Genomic DNA, 19,854 nt, shown 5'->3' on the forward strand with positions numbered 1-19,854 from the left:
GTGTTAGCTGCACAGGGTTTGGCTGCTGTGTATCCTGGTGGTTGATAGACCAGGTCATTCTGTGACAAATAGCACCCGATGAACTCAGCACTGCTCATAACACAGGGGCCCTGGCTTAGAGGGCAGAGCTTTCCTAAGTAATGACCATGGTGTTACAGGAGGCTTGTCAGAGGCAACCAGAGCTTGGGCTTTCTAAACACTTGAGGCTTTGACAGTCTTTATTTATGCAGTATTTTCTACCCGAGACACTTAACTTGGCAATAACAATGTGCATTCCACAGTAGTGCACATTCCTGGGACCTGCAGCCATGGTGGGATGAGGTCAGTTTGTATTTGCCTAAAGTGATGTTTTTTATCTATGCATAAGTCTAGTAGAGCATGGTCAGATGAATACCCTTGGATAAACTAACTTCTCCCATTGCCATTGTAGCGGTAGGAGTTAGAATCACTGCTTTACTCCTATGTCTTCCTTTTTGCCTGAAAGCAACTCATCCCAGAAAACCAGAAGTAGGGACCACTTATTCCTGTTGCATTACACAAGTCACAGTAATTTATTTACAGTACTGGTAATTAAATGCACTGTATATGACTATTCTGCAAGCATGTATGACTCTTTGGGGTGTTTATTCTTACCATGAGCATCCTATATTGCTGGGAAGATAAGGATTGCTTTTCTCTCTACTGCAGGCATCTAGTATAAAGAGTAGGCTGATTATTCACTCTCTTTGTTCTCCATCCAGGCAGCAAAAGCAATAATATTTTGCTTGCCTCATAAGCTGTTGTAAAGTTGAATCTACTTAAGATTCCCAGGTAAAAGGTGATATTGAAGAGGACAGATACTATTTAAGAGACTAAAGCTTCTGTCACAGCCTAGATAGGTAGTTTGACTGTTGTTCATACACTTTGGATCGATCCTGAAGTACTTATTTGTACTGGAACATTTTGCTGATTCTTATGTGTGCAGCCAGGCTGATGTTTTGGCAGCTCTCACTGGTATTCCAGTTGAAAGGAAGGATTTCACAGAGACCTTCCATCCTCCTCCTCAGTGTCATTACACCAGCAGGAGCTTTTGAATGCTTCTGCCTTGGAGGCTCTTGTGAGGAGGAGAGCAGCTCCTGGACTATCTGAAAGCATCTTTAGTGACCTGACAACTATAGCTGGAGCTTTCTATTCTAATCTTAAAAACCTCTTTAGACAGGGGGAGAACACCTAAGAAGTTAAATAAGATGTGCCATAACTGTCTCATGGAGGGGGGTTAAGAATGGTGATTCTTGTTGATACCAAACTACCTGTAAAAACCCAGGGCTTACTTCACTTGAATTATTTGTGCTTTGTTTGGGTTTCTTTTTTTACCTTCTGACTGATATTTTGGTGTTGATTCTGGGTCTATTTCCTATACATGACAAAGTGCAGGAGCATTTTAATTGCCAGCTATTTACAGAGTAGCTAGAAAGTGGTCAGGAAATGAAATGCTGTGGCTGACGCCTGCTTCTTCAGCTGAGACCAGGAGCTGATTTTCTGAGCCTTTTGCCTGTGACACAGACTGCCTGCGTGTTATGGAGCAGAATTTGTTATCTGTTAAAAACTTGTTCGGTTCTGTAATGCTAATACAAACTGGAAATGTGTTTGAGAAAGTCATGATGCTTTTAAGCTATGTCCAGCAATGTGCTAGAGGCCACAGTGACATCTGCTTGTTGCTTGAAACTGCCAGTGCTAAGAGGGTGCCATCAGCTATAGTTAGATGCAGAATTGAAGCCTCAGTCTGGCAGTGAAGTGAGGGAATGAAGTGTGGGAAGGGGGAAGGTGTACATCTGAGTCCAGACCCTACCTCTGGGGTAGGGAGAAAGTAGAACTGCCAGTCTGACCTGCTCAGGCATTTAGGTTTCCCTTTATGAACATCTGACTGGATGGAGCAGCAGCCTCATCGGGGATGATGACTTTTCCCATTGCATCTTCCAGTGCCAGGAATGCGTGACCTTCCCAGCAGCAAGCGCAGCTCAGCCCTGACTCCTGACCCGAGTGCCTTTGCTCAGGCCAGATTAGCAAGCCATAAACCAAACTGAGCTGCTGCCATCAGCCACAGGGGGTCTGAACCATCCCAGTCCTGGTCCCATTATGTGCAAAGCACTTCTCAACACTCTCTATGATGCATTTGCAAATTGGTTGTCCAGATTGTAAGGGGTTGGACTGGATGATCTTTTGAGGTCCCTTCCAACCCTTGGGATTCTGTGATTGTTTGATTGTTCTTTCAGTTAAAGCGAGGACACAGGCCAGTCAGTATTCCCTTTGGGTGTTTGTGAATTGTGGTGTTTGGAGCCACTTTGGTTAGCCATCTGAGTTTAACTTCTGTGTGTGTTGCTGCCTACAAACCCAGCAAGGCATAGTTGGATCATCACATTACTGCATCAGCCTTTTGATGTTATGCAGCACTATGCAGCATTTAGGTCCTGCAGGACCTCTGCAGTGCCTGGTGTTCCTAAGCTGCATAGAAAGCTTCTGATCAGTCCCAAGCCTACAAGACGAAGAGGGACTTCTGTGTAGGGCATTAACCTGTGACTTGGGAGATACTAACCTGCTGCTCTGCTCTGCAGGAAGATCTCTCTGGTGGCCTTTAACAAGTTCCCTGTCTGTAGGATAGATATGGCATCATCATGCTGAACTGCGGCTAGGAGAATTAATGGTCTGTGTGTATAGAAGGAATAATGTGGTGTGTTCAGAGCTCTGATTTCATCTGTTTGGCAGGTGCCACCACAATCAGACTGTTTCCATGCAGTTCAGGAGGCTGATTTGTGTCTCCTGAGGTACACGGGGGGAACTGAGAGCCTTGCCATCGGACTCCTGTCGCAATGGGGTTGAGCTGGAGGCTGCAGAGCAGCCGGGTCACATCTGTGCTGTGTGATTGGTCACTGAGCTGCTGCATGAAGCTGGCAGGAGCATAGCTGTGCTGCTTCCTCACCCTGCTGCCCAGGAGGGGTTGTAAGTTCTGGGTGCAGCAGTATTGGGTGGTAGTGTGAAAACCAGACACAACCACAAACCCCAAAGCAACAACAGTTTTGGAGTGCCCCAGCAAAGAGTGGTGCGTTTCCTTGTCATTCGCTTTGCTTTCAGTAGTTGCTGGATGTAGCTTTGTCCTTGAACAGGTTTTGAATGTGACGAAGTCTCTGAAAACAAGAACAGCATCTTGTATCGAAGCATGTAAACGCCTTGGCAATTCTCAGGCAATTGAGGGTGACTCACTGCTTTAGCACCAGAGCTGGGGCTCTTTTGGTGAGATGCAGTTTCAGTAACCCATACAGGCACTAGGGCCAGGTGCTTGCACACAGTGGAGGCTTCATCCAGCTCAGTGTAGCTGGTTGTGGTGCAGGGATGAGCCCAGCTTCTCCCTGACCCCACAGGTGTGGGCTAGAAGTTTTCTCACATACAGCTCAGTTACCTCGTCTGCCTCATGACCACTTCAGAGCTTTAATGTGGTAGATGTAGCCAGCGAATGATGGATTCAAGAAGGTAATCAAATGCAACATGGAATGCCAAGTATCTAGTAAGACAGAACACTTCTGCTTTCCCCTTAGGAATCCTGTTCTCTTGAGTCAGGTAAAGACGAGGTTTGTGTGCTGATGAGTTTCAGTATGCCCTATGAAGTAACTTGCCTCAGCTAACAGGGAGACACTGCAGCATCCTGCTCCTCTGCTGAGTGCTCTGGGTCTGCATGGTACAGCAGCAGCAACAGCAGTTCATGGCCAGCTCTATACCCTTTAATGGCAAACCTGGGGCTCTTCCAAGGGAGAAGTTCTAATAACAAAATGAACAGGATCTTCTTTTAATCCCCACTGCACCTGAACAGGGTTGTATAAAGATGCAGGTGGTATAAATATATAGAAAAAGGCAAAGAAATGAAAATCAGATGGTGCTGTTGTAACTCATAGTTTCCACAAGCTCAGTTCCAGACAGCATGTGCTGAGGGCAGCTGGCTTGCAGAACAGATGCTGCTACACAGCCATATGTAAGATAAATGCTGAAATATTGTATGGCTTACTAAAGTAACAGCTTCCCAAGTCATAGTATTCCAAGGATGATGATTTTGAGGAGCAGCAGTTTGAATTTAGCTGGTTTAACCCAAACTAATGTTCTAGAAACAACCCTCTGTCTTAATAAACTAGCCCTTTTATTTCCTAAGAAGTCATGTGTAAAATGGCAAATGCTAAGTAAAAGGAATACAAAAGACAAAATCTGTTTAAAATGATGGATCTGGCAACCTTTGCTGATAGAGAAATCTGATAGAGACCAGACTGGGCTTTTCCTAACTGGAGAAGAAATACTATCTGAGGGGAAAACGTGAATTTGGAAACAGAGTTGAAAAGATTCCTGAGCATTGCATCTTCAAAGGGTGTTTTCATTGGGTCCAACATCACAAGTGAAACCTACTTTATAGCTTGGAGATGCTGTGGAAGTTATTGTGTCTGTCTCCACGGAAACAGATGCCTGTTAGCACTGAGCTCATGCCCTGCCGTGCTCTGCAGTCCTGCCTGCAGACCTCCACCACTGCACATCACATCTCCCACTCCTCCCAGTGCCCATCCTTAGCCTGCAGTCACGTTTCTGACAAGCCTTCCCAAGGGCCTTCTGAAAGCTGAGAGGCCAAAGAGGTGATTCCCCCCTTCCCTTAAAGCTCTTCTAGGAGGTTCAGACTCTGGCACTGTGATAGAGATAGATGGACTTGAGGTGAAACTGGTGATGTCCAGCACTGCCTGTGGTCTGTCCATGAGAGAGGGGCCTCACTCCCACCTTTGTGCAGTGGAGAAAGGTTTTAGTCCCTGCCTCTTCTATTGCTGAGGTTGGGGAGCGGAGAGAGCAGAAAGCAATGCAATGGTTTGCATTCTTCACCCCTTTTGCTGCCAGAGCTCGCTTTGGGAGGTGGGGGCAGGCAGTGCATTTGCTGTCCTCAACCACTTTTAGGGGACAGTGAGAGCAATCAGTGCTTCCTCCCCTCCGTGCTGCCCTGCAGTGAGCACCCCCAGCCTGCCCAGTTTAGTCTGGAGAAGGCTGGGGGGACCTTATGCCTTTGTATTGGTTTTAAAATAGGAAATTATGCTCTGTAAATATATACCATAAATGCATGTGGAGAACTAGAGCGTGTGGTACAGTGTGAGGGGGCTTTGCTGAGCTCTCAACCTGAGACATAGCTGCTGCTGGGTGCTGGTACAACTCTGACATTCAGCGTGCCTTGTTTCAGAGGGGATTGCAGGTTAGGAGTTACCCATCCCTGTGTTAGCAATGGAAGAGAGGCACCTTGCTCAAAGGCAAGCTCTTTGTCTTGTCTTTTTCCTCATTTCAGAACAATGGATCAAGGAGAAAAGTGTTTTTCATTCCCCCTTAGGAGGAAGCAAGGAGATGTGACCCCAGGTATTTAAGTTTAGCCCAATGTGACATTAGAACATGGGAGAGGTAGAGATGGCAAAGCAGAATAGTTAAGCGATCAATATTGTATCGATCACTTAAAAGCATGTTGATGTACAGCCTGTGATCTGCCTCATTCAGCTACAGCTGAACCTGCCTCTCAAAATGGGAATTAAATGTTTTGCATTGCCTCAGTGAGGTGGAAAGGCAGAAGAGGAGAAAGCTGAAATGAAAAGCTGCCTGTGGGATGAAATGAAGGGTTAGGGATACAAAGCAGAAGGAGGTGGCTCTGAGATAAAACTGGGGTCATTCTTGTCATTGATTTGAGGAGATGTAGAGAATGGTGAAACTGCTGCTCAGGGCAGGTACTGGATTAGGTGCCATAGTCTCTCCAGCAGAGAGCTAATGGTGAGGGTGTTTGCTAAAGCAGGAGCTAGAACTTAGGGATCCTATCTCCTGATGAGAACGTCTGTCTCTAGGTAGCAGCACCATTCCTGTCACCTACTTGAGGGAAGCTGGGGACACGGGTTCCAATCCCTGCTTTTAAAAGCAGGGGGAATTCCTTCAGCCCTTCCTGTTGGGCTTGTACCACTTGCTTGGAAACACGGCAGGCTGGGTCTGTAGCCTTGAAGATAGAATGCCCTATTGTGTCTGTGTCTGAAGGGAAAGAGCAGCTCTCCCCAGAGTGACCTGAGCCATTCTGGCCTGTGTCTTGCTTGCAGCAAGAAATGAAATGGTGCTTGGAGATGTGTATACCATTGTGAATACATCTCTGTATCTGTATGTGAGAGGTGTGATGCAAACGAGGGTGCTGAGGCGCTGGCACAGGGTGCCCAGAGGAGCTGTGGCTGCCCCATCCCTGGCAGTGCTCAAGGCCAGGTTGGACACAGGGGCTTGGAGCAGCTGCTCCAGTGGAAGGGGTCCCTGCCTGTGGCAGGGGTTGGAACTGGATGAGCTTTAAGGCCTCTTCCAACCCAAACCATTCCATGGCTCTATGAATCAGAGGCAGTTTTGGGCTCACATTCGATGATGGCAGGGAGTCTAGAGCTTGCAGTTCCTGCTGCTCCTGGTAATAGAGGTTGGCATGTAGGTCTTGTCAAGATCTGGTTTTACTTTTGTAATATTTTTAATACACACAATCATAAAGATGTTTGTAATGATTATTTCAGTCTCGTTGTGAGGAAGCAGTGTGCCTGTGCTGAGTTATCCTGGTCTTCCCTTCTAGAGCACTGGTTTTCTTCAGGGTAAATTCGGGAATGTTTAAGTGTGTTGATATCACAACTGCTGTGGCATTGTATTGAGGATCTCTCATCTGGAACATGCGAGGGTGAACCTTTACCAGGCACCACAGAAAGGGGCATCTTGCACAAGTGACTCTGCAAACTGCTCACAACGCTTTGTGTGGCTAGCAGCAGACATTGCAGTATATGCTGGGCATGTGATGCCTTCCTGTGAAACGGCATTTTGCCTCATTGTCTAATGGCATTTTGTACTGTGTGCGTGCATAAGGTGAAAGACTAATACAGCCCTAAGCATGGCTGCTGTGTAAAGAGTGAATAAAATAACAACATTGGTCATATTTGGAGGATTGAGGAATGCTGTAAACCACTTGGAGGTACGTGAATGGAATACACTGAGAAGACAGAACGCATCCACCTGTCAGTATTTGAATCTGTGTTTGCCATGGCTCTGTGCTTTTACACAACAACAATACCTGAAACAGAAAGTACAGCTCTAAAGGATCCTCTTTGAGATGATTTGGAGGGATCTGTCAGTTCTTGGCTATTTTAACTAGCTCTCCCATGCATTTCCTGGGCAGGAGACAGCCATCACTTGTGACACTTGACAGGGAAGGCAGCACCATCACTTACCACCAGCTGCAACTGGGCTGCAGCCGACTGGCAGGAACCTTAGAGATGCTCCTTGTAATGAGAATGGCTGAGACAACTCACTACAGTCAACTGTTTTCTTGCCTTCAAGGTTTTAAGCTGCTGCCTGTTAGGGCTGAAGGGGTTTGACAGCTGCTCTGGGAAACAGCAAACAAGGTACTTTTTATTGCTGGTTCTCACTCAGTTATTAACAGTTGGTTTCCTTCTCACGTGGTGTCATCCAAGAGGGAAAGGACAGACCAGCTGAGTGTCACTGGGCCTTTGGGTGTGCCTGCTGCAGCCATATGGGGTTATGTGTTCTGGTGGAAGATGTATTCCCTTTTTATGCAGAGCTGCAGGTTAGTTTGGTTTCCTTCAGAGCTGAATTTCTAAGCCTGTTAACTTGAAGAGAGACACATAAAGATCAGTTCATGCTATCTTAGGCAATTTATGCAAGGAACTCTCAGCTGCAGAGCATTGTGTTTGTGTGGATTGGTTTGAGTGGGCTTTCAAAGATACCAGGATGACTCTTAAGCTCTTGGGACTGATGGTGCCTGATTGACCTGAATACATTTGAGAATGCATTTGATACCCTCTTGGAAAGTAAAATACCTGTCCATCACTGTAAGCCTAATGACAGAAAGCAGATAAATGAAAGCAGGCAAAAAGGTGCATGAAGGAAAGACAAGAGGAAATGATCTTAGCAGCAAGCTAGTGTCTAGAATGGAATCACTGCAAACAAACTATACAATTTAACTGTTGTGTCAGCACATCATTGCTTTCCTCAGCTCTACAACCTCTGCATCCATTGCAGATCTCAAGTGAAATTGTCTCTGAGTTGGGGTGGGGGAGATATCCGAACTCCTTGACTCACACAGGTTGCCTGAGTTCTTCCAGGAAAGGCTTGGTCAATGGCTGGGAGCCACAGGGAGCTGGGGGAAACAGGCTCTGACTCCTGGCAAGGCGCGGTGTACACATTATAAGACATTTTGTGTAGCTGTAATTCAGGTGACAGAGAGGTAAGGTCCTGCTGTGCCTTGGGCTCTCCTTAAAGCAGGTTTTGAGGCAGCAAGAACGAAGGTGCTGTGTTGATCTGGAGTAAAAGATGAGTCCGTATGAGCTGTTTACTTGTCTGTTGTGTGTACACAGATCCAGAAGCAGCCCCCGTGCTAAAAATGCATAAAAAAGCACAACCCCCCACCCAAACAAACATAAAACCAGTATTTTATAGGTGTTGCTGCTGGAAGCTGCTGAGACTTGGCAGGCAGGGAGCACAAACATCCTTTTTTCCTCATTTACTACAAACAAGAAGCTCCCCCAGAGCATTTCACATTGTGAGAGACAGTAGTTCTCAGGTGGGAGAGCATCCCCCTTTAGATCTGGTCTCATTTCCCCAAAGCCCTTGGCTTCGTGTTAGGTATTTTCTTGTAACAGCTACCTTTCCTCTCAGCAATAATGAACTCCTACTACATCTTTAGCAATATACATTTCAGTGATTTTTCCTATTACTCTCTTGCTCTAGGTTAATGAAGGAGGTTGCTAATGAGCTATAATGTGCTGTAGTTGTGAATGTCCATCCAAATTACTGTCAATGGTGTGTATTTAGTTTGAGTTATGTGGTTGTCCAAGCTTACTAATGGCAAGGTTTTTCAGCCTGTTTTGGAGAAGGCACATCTGATGCCTCAAAACTTGCTAGGGAGCCTGTTGCAGATCAGGTAGTTTTGTCTGTTACTTACAGTAATGGACATGTTACTTCCAGTCTGGATGTATAATTCTCCCTTGCTTTCAGTAGCATTTGGGCAAAATCTATTCCCTTTTCTCTCAGTACTCACACAGCCATGTAAGCATGAATTAGGATGAGGAGGTTGACATAAAGGAGTGGAGCCTTGAGTTGTGCAGAACTTGTAACCAAATCCTAGTGACACGATGAAACGTTAATATTCAAGTCAGTGTTTCTGGAAGTTGTAACCAGGCTACTGCTATGCTGTCACAGAGCTGCAGTGCTTCTAACATGTGTACTTTGAGGATTGTGCTTTGGAACATGAACGGCATCATGGAATCGGCACCCCGCCTGTTGTGAACATGACCCATGTACTTATAGACCTTCTCACACCTCTATAGTCCAGAGGTGCACCTGATACTAGCATTTAACCCAGGGATTGCCTATGGTAATAGATAAGGAAAGTGAAACCCATTGTGAATTTGGGTGTAAGGCTTCATGAACCTGCACTGTTGGTCCTGTGTTTTGTGAGAAGGTAGGACCAGTAATTCCCTTCTTTCTGAGAAAGCCATCCCATGTAATTGCAAAAGACATAGTCTCATTTCTCCACCATTTTCCCTGACACTGCTATAGGGAATCTTCATCATCATAGTCCTTGTTGATCACATGGGGCTTTGGTTCCTTTAACAGCCATGTCAAAAACATCTTTATTGTCAAGCCTTCTGTTTCTTTCCTTCTTGTTTTCTCCTGCTTTCTTCCTAAGAAACAAAAAGGAAGGTTGGCTCCAGCTCTCATTGGACTGTCCTCAGCCTGAAGGTGTTTTCATCACTTCTCGGCAGATCCTAGGTGGGCTGCAGGATAATAAATGCCTTTTTGTGCTTGTTTTCCTCCCACTGAAGTCCATTTTCTGTGAGCACCGTCTCAAGTAATTGAAGCTTTTAATTGTTTATGATATCTGGCACTTCCAGTGCCTGCAAATGTTTCTGTGTCCGTGAAAGGCAATTATTATTAAGCACAAACACTGCCATGCTGCTTGCTGTTAGTGCTCAGAAAGACCTGCCAAATCTTGCAGATTTGTGCATGCTATAGAGGTGGAAGGACAAGAAGCTTGCAGAGCTAATAATAGAAGCAGCCTTGTGACAAGGAGTCTCATCATTGTAACTCCATGATGACAGATTCAAAACGTGTTGAAATCCTCATTTCTTCTGTTCCTGTGGGGTTTGAATCGGTTCTTACAAATGAAAGTTGCAAAGACATTTGGATGCTTTTGCATAAGACCAAAAGATCCTTTCTAGTTCAGATGCAGACAGGTCTTTTTCAGCATCTGACAGGCTAAGGTTTTCAATATCTATTTTGTTTTAAGTCAAGCACCCCCTGATCTTTAAGTCTGTCTCATGCAGTTGTGGCACAATGGTTGCATTTACAGTCAGTTAATAAGACGACAGGACAGTTGCTAATACATTTCTTGCTCTCCCTTCTCTTGGTTACACCTTCCTGGGAGTGTGCAGAGTGTTGAAGAACATGACTTGCTATGATTCAACAGGCAGCATCCTCCTAGTGTTGTTTGTGGACGACTGACAGCTGAGAGACAGTGAAAGCCACCAGCTGCCTGTTCATTACAAGAGTAACTAGAGAGAGTGGACTTCTTCATTCCCCATGTGCACTGCTCTTCCCTGTTGCACCAAATCAGCAGTACTTTTAGTTGTTCCATTGCAACCTGGGCAAGTTCCAAAGTGATGTCAAATCCACATCACATCTCCAGGTACCACACACTAATGGTACATCGGTCCTACCTCTCCCTATGTCCAAGTGAAGGGTGTAGTGCATGTAAAACTTTGTCTGAAAGAGGTGACCAGCCTGCTCAGGTATTTAAGGCTTAGATCTTCAAGCCTGTATTGTCTTCTGATGTTTTTTCCCCCTGGCACTTCTGTCACTTGCATTGGGAATGTTTTCTTAGTAGTGAGTGAGGCAGCAGTTCCAGATTTAGCCTATGTAATTATTTAGGGTTGCCTAGGGATGCTTAAGGAGGCAATAAGAACAAAGCTTTCCTGTGTGAGGTTACTACAGATATGTTTGCAGCCTCCAACTGTTTTTAACTCCTCAGCAGGATCTAGAATATCAGTTTTGTCTGTTTGGTAGCTCTCAATGGCTTTCTTGACCCAGCATTTGCTCGGTCTGTTGAATCTGCAAGGACTTTCTGCATTCAGACCATCCTTCAGTAATGTTATTATCTTTCAAATGTCTAATATGCTCAGAACTTGTCTTTGGTTTTTATGAGACTCCTCCTGCTATCATCTGATGCTGTACTTTTCATATTGGGTAAGACACTGTATAATCAATCCCTGCCTGCCCCTCTTCAGGCCATGTCTGATTTCATACACCCCTGACATACTCTTCATGCTCCCACTCCCATCTCTGTGTAAAGGAAGCAGGCACTTAAATTACTGTGTCTATACTTGCATCTGGTATGATGAGATAGTGCTGTTATAGAGCATGTCAGCCTTTTATCTTGTTGCAAGGCACTCTTCAGCTGTAATGGCCTGCTCTTCCCAAAGATGAGCTGCTCTCTGACCAGTGTTTGTGCAGTGTCTTAGGAGCTGGTTACAAGAAGCCAACCCAGGAGTTGGAGGCTGTGTCCCCTGGCAAATGTGCAAGGGTTTGGTTTGCAATGTATGTGCATATATACCTGTAAAAGAGATGTCAAGCAGGATGGGAGGGCTGAGGATCATGCATGTGCGTTCACACAGGCGGTGGCTGCAGTGATGTATTCACCTTATAGATGGTGTTCATGTGGAAAAAGGAAATTAGGGGTCTCATTAGCATCATAGCAGTTACCCATTGCAAAGGCACGTTCCTGGTTCTGTTCCAATGTGGAGAAGTGGAGGTATGCTCAGGGCCATAAGGCTGACCACCACACAGTGAGAGCTGATGGCAGTTCACAGCTTAGCATCAGCAGGGCTCATCTATGCAATGCAGTGGAAAGCTGCAGGGCAGTAGGGCTAAAAGCACCACTTACAACTTACCTCTCAGTGTCTACCTTTGTACACTGGCTAGTAAATGTGCTTTTTGCTACCTGCGGGATGAAATGCAGTGGCTAGGACAAGTATGGGTTGAGCTAGGCGTAAGTTACTGCTTGAGACTTGTTCCATTGCTCCCTCATCTCTATGGTGCTGTAGCAGGGGCAGCTTCTGCCCAGTAACTTGCCTGTTTGTGCTACAAAAGCCAGTCATTAAACAGGGAGAGGTGCTGCAGTGGGACCGGACTGGTAGCTGAAGTGCTGAGCGGGCTGTGTGGTGCAGGGCTTGGCCTAGACAAGGACCCTGTGAAGCAGCTTAGTCTCTAGCTCTGTCAAGCAGCCGAGTGCCTTCCCTGATGAGCCCTGTACGCCCCTTGTGAGCATGTGAAGAAGACACAGTCTGGATCCATAGCTCAGTGGGAGGTGTCTCTGCTCGTGGCAGAGGTTTGGAACTAGATGAGCCTTAAGGTCCATTCCAACCCAACCCATTCTGTGGTTCTCCCTTCCCAGTAAGTGCTGTTCTTTCATTTCTAAGGATTATGCTGCTTTCCACTGAGCTCACTGCAGGCTGAGTTTCCTGGGGGAATAAGAAAGAGATTGTCAACCACCCTGTTTTCTTAGTTCACATTTAGTTTCCTAATTGTAGCCTGGGAATGAAATATCCTTGCTGCTAATTTTATCCTTTTGTATTTGGGAAATGCTGCCAAGTCTGACAACATCTTCCTTCCAGAGACACAGCGTTAAGATGTTTATTCCCTGCTTCACAATGACAAATCTGTCAAGAAGCATTGGAGTCTGCAGAAACATGTATTTTGTGTGTGCCAGTGAAGCTGTGCTTATTATGTTCAGTTTAATTTAAGTCTGTCTGCAATAGAGGGATGGCTTTATTTACACATCTCCTAATAACTGTTTGAAGCTGAAAGTTGTTTCTGCACTGCAGTGTGAGGACATTGAGTGGGTTTTCCCAAAAGCAGCTGAAGAGATTAAGTATCACTGTTCAGTAGAAGCAGGGGCTACATCTTTTATACTCTATTGAAAACTTCAGGTTAGGGCACCTCCTGTTTTCAAACCAGGCTACTTACTGGTTCTCCTTTAATACCACAGTGGAGTTCTTTGGCTTGGAGGATGCCAACAGCAATGTAAAACACATGCTGAAGGGAAGTAACATTGCCTGGCTGCACTTTGGGTTTGTGTGGGGCACTTATGTTAGTACCATGAGACCCTTGGGCTGCTCCCACAGAGATGGCTTTGCCTACAGGCTCAGGAGGGTATAATTAGGAGGTAGACAGAAAACTGGTGCTTCTTTGTGCAAAAATGCCCCTTTTCCATAGAAATACAGAAATAAATGAAGACACAAAGCTCTTCAAGCTTCTGTAGTAATCAAGTCACAAACAGGTCTCACAGAACCCATTCCTCTATTACGGGATTGACTTGAGCTTTGCCTCCTCCCTACAGCCCAAATTGCTTCTAGAAGAGGGTGTGGGAAGGAAGGAAGGGCAGGAAGCACTTTGTAAACTGGTGTTGGAATCTCTGCTGTACTGGCCTCATTATGGGTTAAAATAATATCAGACCTTTTGCATGGCATGATAAATGGCATCGCTCTGGGATGAGACTGATGTAAGACTCTTTTAGTATGAGAAACTTGGTGCTAAACTATTGTGTCATGAAAACAAATATAAGAAGTCATTTTTAACATGAAATTCCTGGTTTCATTTTATTTCCAATGGCACTGCCTTGCTGACTGCTTACAACGGCAGGAATCTCATTCTTTCTTTTCTCCCTGGTGAGATGAGACAGATGGTGTATGCTCTTAAATAAGGAAAGACACAAGATAAGACACTTGAAACTGTTGCTGTAAATGCAGAGATTGTGCATTTGTCAGTTAAATACTTTCCAATAGCTCTTTCTCTACTCCTGCCCCTCAACAAATGCAGTTAACCACAGAGTCGGTGTCTCCTTCCCCCTGTAGATCGTGTTCCGGAAGATCAGCGACGTCAAGCGTGAGGAGGAGGAGAGAATGAAGAGGAAGAACGAGGCGCCCCTGATCCTGCCCCCAGACCACCCTGTCCGCCGCCTGTTCCAGAGGTTCAGGCAGCAGAAGGAAGCACGGCTGGCAGCAGAGAGGGGCCGGGAGCCGGATGAGCTGGATGTGGAGAAGGGGAACGTCCTAGGGGAGCACTCCTCGGCCCGCTCGGTGGTCAAGGCCAGCGTGGTGACCGTGCGGGAGAGCCCAGCAACCCCAGTGTCCTACCAGTCTGCTTCCACGTCCGGGGCCTCCGACCAGGCCAAGCTGCAGGCGCCGACGTCGGACTACGTGGGATGTAAGGTGTCAGGGGACTACCCGCGACGGAAAGGCTGGGCCAAGTTCAAGGATGCCTGTGGGAAAGGTGAGGACTGGAACAAGGTGTCTAAGGCAGAGTCCATGGAGACCTTACCGGAGAGAACTAAAGCTTCGGGAGAAGCTACCCTGAAGAAGACAGACTCTTGTGACAGTGGCATTACAAAAAGTGACTTGCGCCTGGATAATGTTGGGGAGACGAGAAGCCCGCAGGACCGCAGCCCTGTCCTCACCGAGGTCAAGCACTCCTTTTACCCCATCCCCGAACAGACTCTGCAGGCCACCATGCTAGAGGTGAAACACGAGTTGAAAGAGGACATCAAGGCTTTAAACACAAAAATGACCAATATAGAAAACCAGCTGGCTGAGATCCTTAGGATATTAACCTCAAGAAGGAGCTCCCAGTCGCCACAGGAGCTGTTTGAAATATCGAGGCCCCAGTCTCCAGAATCAGAAAAAGACATGTTTGGAGCTAGCTGAGGTGTTTCTTTCACCTCAAACAGACACCCAACAAAGAAAGAAACAGCCTCCCCCCCTTAACATTTTAAATGTAACCTTTCTTGAGAAGGAGTGAGGGACCAGTTCACTAAAGCATGTTCCCTGTGTCCATAAAGGTGTACGGTACCAGGAATTGCAGCCTCATGTCAAGACGGCAGCTGATCTGAAGCCTTTTTGACAGCAAGGGTACAGTTTCTAACGTTTCTTTTCTCCCTTGGTGCCCATTTCCCTCCCCGAGCCCCTCTTCCCCTTGGGATGTTGGAATAAGGATTCTGACAGCAGCAGTGGTCCCCATGGGCCCCAGGTGACCTCTGAGGGTTTTGGAGCATGCCTTATATTGACAGCTGGGGTTTGCCTGTGTGAATAAGCACTTGCCAGGGTGCTTGTGTTGTCAGCGTCTGGTGGGGTTGTTTCTGCTGCTGCTGTCACTGTCTCAGTCACCTGTATGGTATGGGGTCAGTGTCACAGTATATTTTCATGTGTCTCTGTTAAAGCAAAGAGCAGTAGATGTGTATGATTGCAGTGGAATGAGTGCTACTTGGTACCGAAGTTATTTTGGGTAGCCAAGGAAGGGCCAAAAAGGGGAAAAAATTGTACTTCTCCATTGCAAACTGACCTAGTGCTATGAAGCAATTACATTTAACAGCATTCTCCACAATAGCCACACTAGGTCTGTATATTACTAAATGGGACCTTCCACATTCTCCTTTACTGAGTCAAGGATATGGAGTCTCCCAAACGTGGCTTCTGTCTCAGATGTCTTTGAATGTTTGTTAACCTTTGCTTTGAACTCCTGCTGTTGGGCATGCAGTGAGCACAGCCCACTGCACCACGGGCTGGGAACATCAATAATGGGCCCTGCAGTTGGTCTCTGCATGAAAATGTACTGTGCCATTTCTGTCCTGGTTTTGCTATGATCTGCTCTTTTCATTCTTGTTACATTACTCTGCTTCAGAAGCTCCTGTTTTAGTCATGTTCATTGTAGGCAAAGGCTCTCACAGAACTTCTAAACGTTTTAGATTGTGGCATTTTCCTCCATGTCCAGATGTATTGTTCCTGATCTATTCCAGCTGGTACGCAACCGGATAGTAGAGATACAGTGCTTACTGTACCAAGTGCTATTGTAGCAAGGAAACAAAAAGATCTGCTTCTTAAAGAAGGAGATGTTTCCAAAACTTGTATTTTTGTAACTTTTTTGAGGGGAAGATTGAAGCACTTTACCAAAACTTCCCCTCATTATTCATGAGCTAGGGTAGCATAGCTGGTATCAGGGCTCGGGTTAGCACCTGTGAGGTGTACCCTCACAGTATGTTCTGTCCACTGACCCAGTATGTTCACTACTTACTTAGCAGTAGGGTAGAGCTCAGAAGCAATGCTTTTTGGGGTTTTCTAATGGCAATAGGTCTTACTCCGGTGCGGGAGTAGTGAAGTCTCAGTCTTTCTCCATCGTACTAAGTCGGTCACAAAACCCACATGATTCGGGGGGGGAGGATGTGTGTAGGTTGTTTAGGTGTTCAAGGGTCTTAAACCTTATTTCCATAGGGAAGTGTCCACAGGTTGTAAGCTCTTTCCCAAGGACTTGAAATATTCCCAAGAAAGAGGTATCAGGATGAGCCCTGGAGGATACCTTTTCCCTCCCACAAGAGAAGGTGGGAGGGAGGTTCCTTGCTCTAGAACCAAGGTGCCATTTCCTGTTCCATGGTTAGGGTTTTCCAGTGGTCACTGGTGTCTTTCGCAGTTACACACTGCAGACACACAGTACAGAGGAAGGCTCTGTGGCCAAAATCACACCCAGAGTTTGGTGCTTCAAGCACTGCGAGGGGCAGCAGTTGCCTGTAGTAGCTATGGGATGATTGCCCCAAGAAATCCTTATGTAATGGTTTCAGTTAGACACTGCTGAGTGATTGGTTTTCTTTCTAGTCTCCTCAGGCTGTAAATTGACTGGATAATGAAATTGTGTCCTATTTCATTTGTGTATTGATACTCAGTGATAAATGATGCTCAGAAGTTCCAGCAAGATTCTAGAGATTGGTGTGGAGCCAGTTTCCTAATCCAGACAAATTCCTCATCAGCAATAGGTTCCTGACATTAGGTTTTCCTCATCAATTCTTTGACAGGCTGAAAGCCTTGCTGAACTTAGCAGGCACTTTGTGAAGGTGCCACCCTATTACCTGCAGTTGGATAGATATGGGTATGAGCTTATCTCAGGTGGATGAGTTGCTGGAGTCAGGGCAGGGTTGGCCCTGGAGGCCCCACAGCTAACCACAGCTGTGAATAAAGGTGGATACATCCACATTTGATGAAGGTATGGGTCCTGTAGCCTGACGTTCAGTACAACATGATACCTTGCACACCCGTATGACAGCGGGTGGGTGCAGCAGAGTCCCTTTTAAGGCTTTTATGAAGCTCATGTCATAAAAGCCATTTATAATCAGTTTATAAAGCCTTCAGAGATTGTAATACACTTTGGAACTGCACTTACTTAAAACTTGATGTCTTCAGAGATTGTGGCCAAATGTCATTTAGTTATGGGCATGAACTTCCAGAGAAACTCTGCTCCTTGCAGGGACAGCTTCAGTGTGGCTGCTGCAGGCCAGTGCTGACAGCGGGCCATGTCCTTCAGATCTGCACTGCTGTGGCTGGGATTAGACACACTAAAACTTGTTGTAGGAGCCTGCAGGTAGGAACCTGCCTGAGGTTCTGAGCTCTTTGGTCTTTGGATTCCCTGAGCTATTGAGTGGTTAAATGGGCAAATCCTTGTCTGCTGTGGGACTAGTCACTCCTTTGAACTCATCTGCCCCTGTGCTCTGCCAGTGCAGCCCTTCTCCTTCAGAGAGTGGCTAACAGCACCTGTGTTACAGATTAGAGTGTCTCCACTGAGCCTTACACTGAGATGCCCATGGCTGGCTGGTGTGAATACCCACTCTCATTGCTACTTGTTCTTTATCTGTCAGCTTTTCCTTTTTCTCTTTGTTTCTGTCTCCATGTTGGTCAAGCCCTTTCACTTACATCATTTTCCAGTTGAGAAGGGAATGATCTCTGACCATAAGGCTTCTGCCCCTTAGGAAATGTATGTACTATAAGGAGGAAACACACAGCTTCAGCTTTACCTGCATTCTGTCACAGTGCTTCTGCCATGTAACAACCTCCCAAATACCCTGCAGTACTCAAAAAGAGATGGTGTGCTCCATTTTTGCTATGCAATGGAGTTAGGTTTGAGCAGGCAGGAAGAGCCTGGGTTAGGATTTGGTAAAATGGGAACTTCTAAGAGTTCATGTTGAAACTGTTAGAAAGGAAACTGGTTTATTTTCAGCACAGGATTAAAAAGGCAAATCCTGACCTCCCCCCACCATATTCAGCTCCATTGACTTCCGTGTGCTGGTATGTGCATATTATTTGTTTAAAGGTCATTCTTGCTTTAAATCTCTTTCACAGTGCTGCCCTGAACCCCAGCGAACACCCTGTTTAACAGCTTCGAAGGTGATGTTCTGTTCCTACAGTACTTCACTTTAATGAACTGAACAAGCTATTTACTGGGACTATTTGGTGATAATGCTTTCAATCACTCTTAAACAGTCTGTGAAAGAATTTAATACATAATTTGTCTTTACTATATAAGCAACAACGTGTATGATGACACTTGTGCAGATGCGTGTACATACACATATATATAGTATCTATGTATAGATAAGTCTATGGATTGCGTTTCTGTTAAGTAAAAGCACATCCCTCATTTAATGACTGCAGTACAAGAAGGAAGCTTCTGTCTTCCAAAAGGCATCCACCACATGTCCAAGTGCTAGTAACTTGTCTGTTAACTGTTGGACTTTTCAGGCCATGACTTAGGGTTTTTCCAGTTGGCCTCAGCTTTATTCCTGTTAGCCTGGCAAACAGTGTGACTGAGAGAAGATGTGTTGTGATAGGGAACAGGAGTACCTGTGAAGTTGGAAAAACACTATCATAGCTAGTGGGAATAGGGCTCATGAAGCCACCATTTGTTGCTCACGGTATCTCTGAAGGTAAGCTGCCTTGGTGTAGTGCTTCTTGTGGGTTCTCCTGCAAGAGAGGGCTTGGAATAAGTGGATTTGATTTTCCTGGTACCAGGGGCTGTCTCCACAGTGCTAAGCTAGTCCTTCTTCCTATGGCCAGCAGAACACATGGTTGCTGCACTCTGCTTTCTTGTGTTAGGTGGTGCAAAGCGTCTCCTACTGAATTCTTCATGTCCACGTGGTCTCCTGTGGGTGTGTTGGCAATAACAAAGTCTGTGTTTCAGCTGCACTTGTGATTGTTTCCGACAAACCTTTTAGAGAGAGGCGCATGCAGGGGGAGCTCCAGAAATCTGAGGTGAGGCACAGGAGGATATTGTATTGTCCAACCTGATGTTGTTTAAACCACACTGCTGTGGTGAGCATTGATTCAGTTAAATACAAATAAAGCTTTTTGCAATAAGATATATCTGACATTTAGCCTTAAGACCCTTTCCTAAGTGACATAATTCAGACTGTGATTCCATTCTCCTCCCTTCTTAATGTTCTGTAGTATTTACGGTGTGGCCTAAAGAGGAAGCACTTTGATGAGCTTTCTAAATGTAATGGAAATCACCTGCTGGTAACCATGTTTGTTTCTCCACTTACTGCCTTCTTATTAGGTTAATGAATTACTCCAGTGGCCCCCTGTCCTCATGCCAACAAGGAGACATGAACTATTGTCTGAACACTTGTGCATATCAGGGAGCAAACTTGTCACAGAGCAGAAGGGTTTGTTTCAAAGATCTTTTTTACAGTTGGAGTAAGCTAATGTGAATTTCCCTGCAACTGTCATTTGTTGGCTGTTGAGTGTTATGTAAACCTGTCTGAATAACGTGCAACCCCAGCCCATCTCTGTAACTGGATCTAAATGCCTAATGTTAATAACCAAACTGTTTGGGGTTGTCACTGTGTTCTGAAAGGCTCTTGGGTTTGTTTCCTTCTTCCCACTGGATCTGTGACCACTACCATAGAAAAAGAATCATTGTAGGTAT

At 45.7% G+C, this 19,854-nt stretch overlaps 1 protein-coding gene across 1 annotated transcript in view; it reads left to right on the forward strand.

Moving 5' to 3' along the window:
• KCNH1 (potassium voltage-gated channel subfamily H member 1) overlaps positions 1–14,816 on the forward strand; it is a 162,451-nt gene extending 147,635 nt beyond the window's left edge. The window contains exon 11 of the mRNA XM_034060831.1: positions 13,968–14,816. Within this exon, the coding sequence (XP_033916722.1) occupies positions 13,968–14,816 (849 nt within the window). The remainder of the gene's footprint in view (positions 1–13,967) is intronic.
• The last annotated feature ends 5,038 nt before the right edge of the window (positions 14,817–19,854 follow it).

The sequence above is a fragment of the Melopsittacus undulatus genome, chromosome 3 (assembly GCF_012275295.1).
Source record: "Melopsittacus undulatus isolate bMelUnd1 chromosome 3, bMelUnd1.mat.Z, whole genome shotgun sequence".
Lineage (NCBI taxonomy): Eukaryota > Metazoa > Chordata > Aves > Psittaciformes > Psittaculidae > Melopsittacus > Melopsittacus undulatus.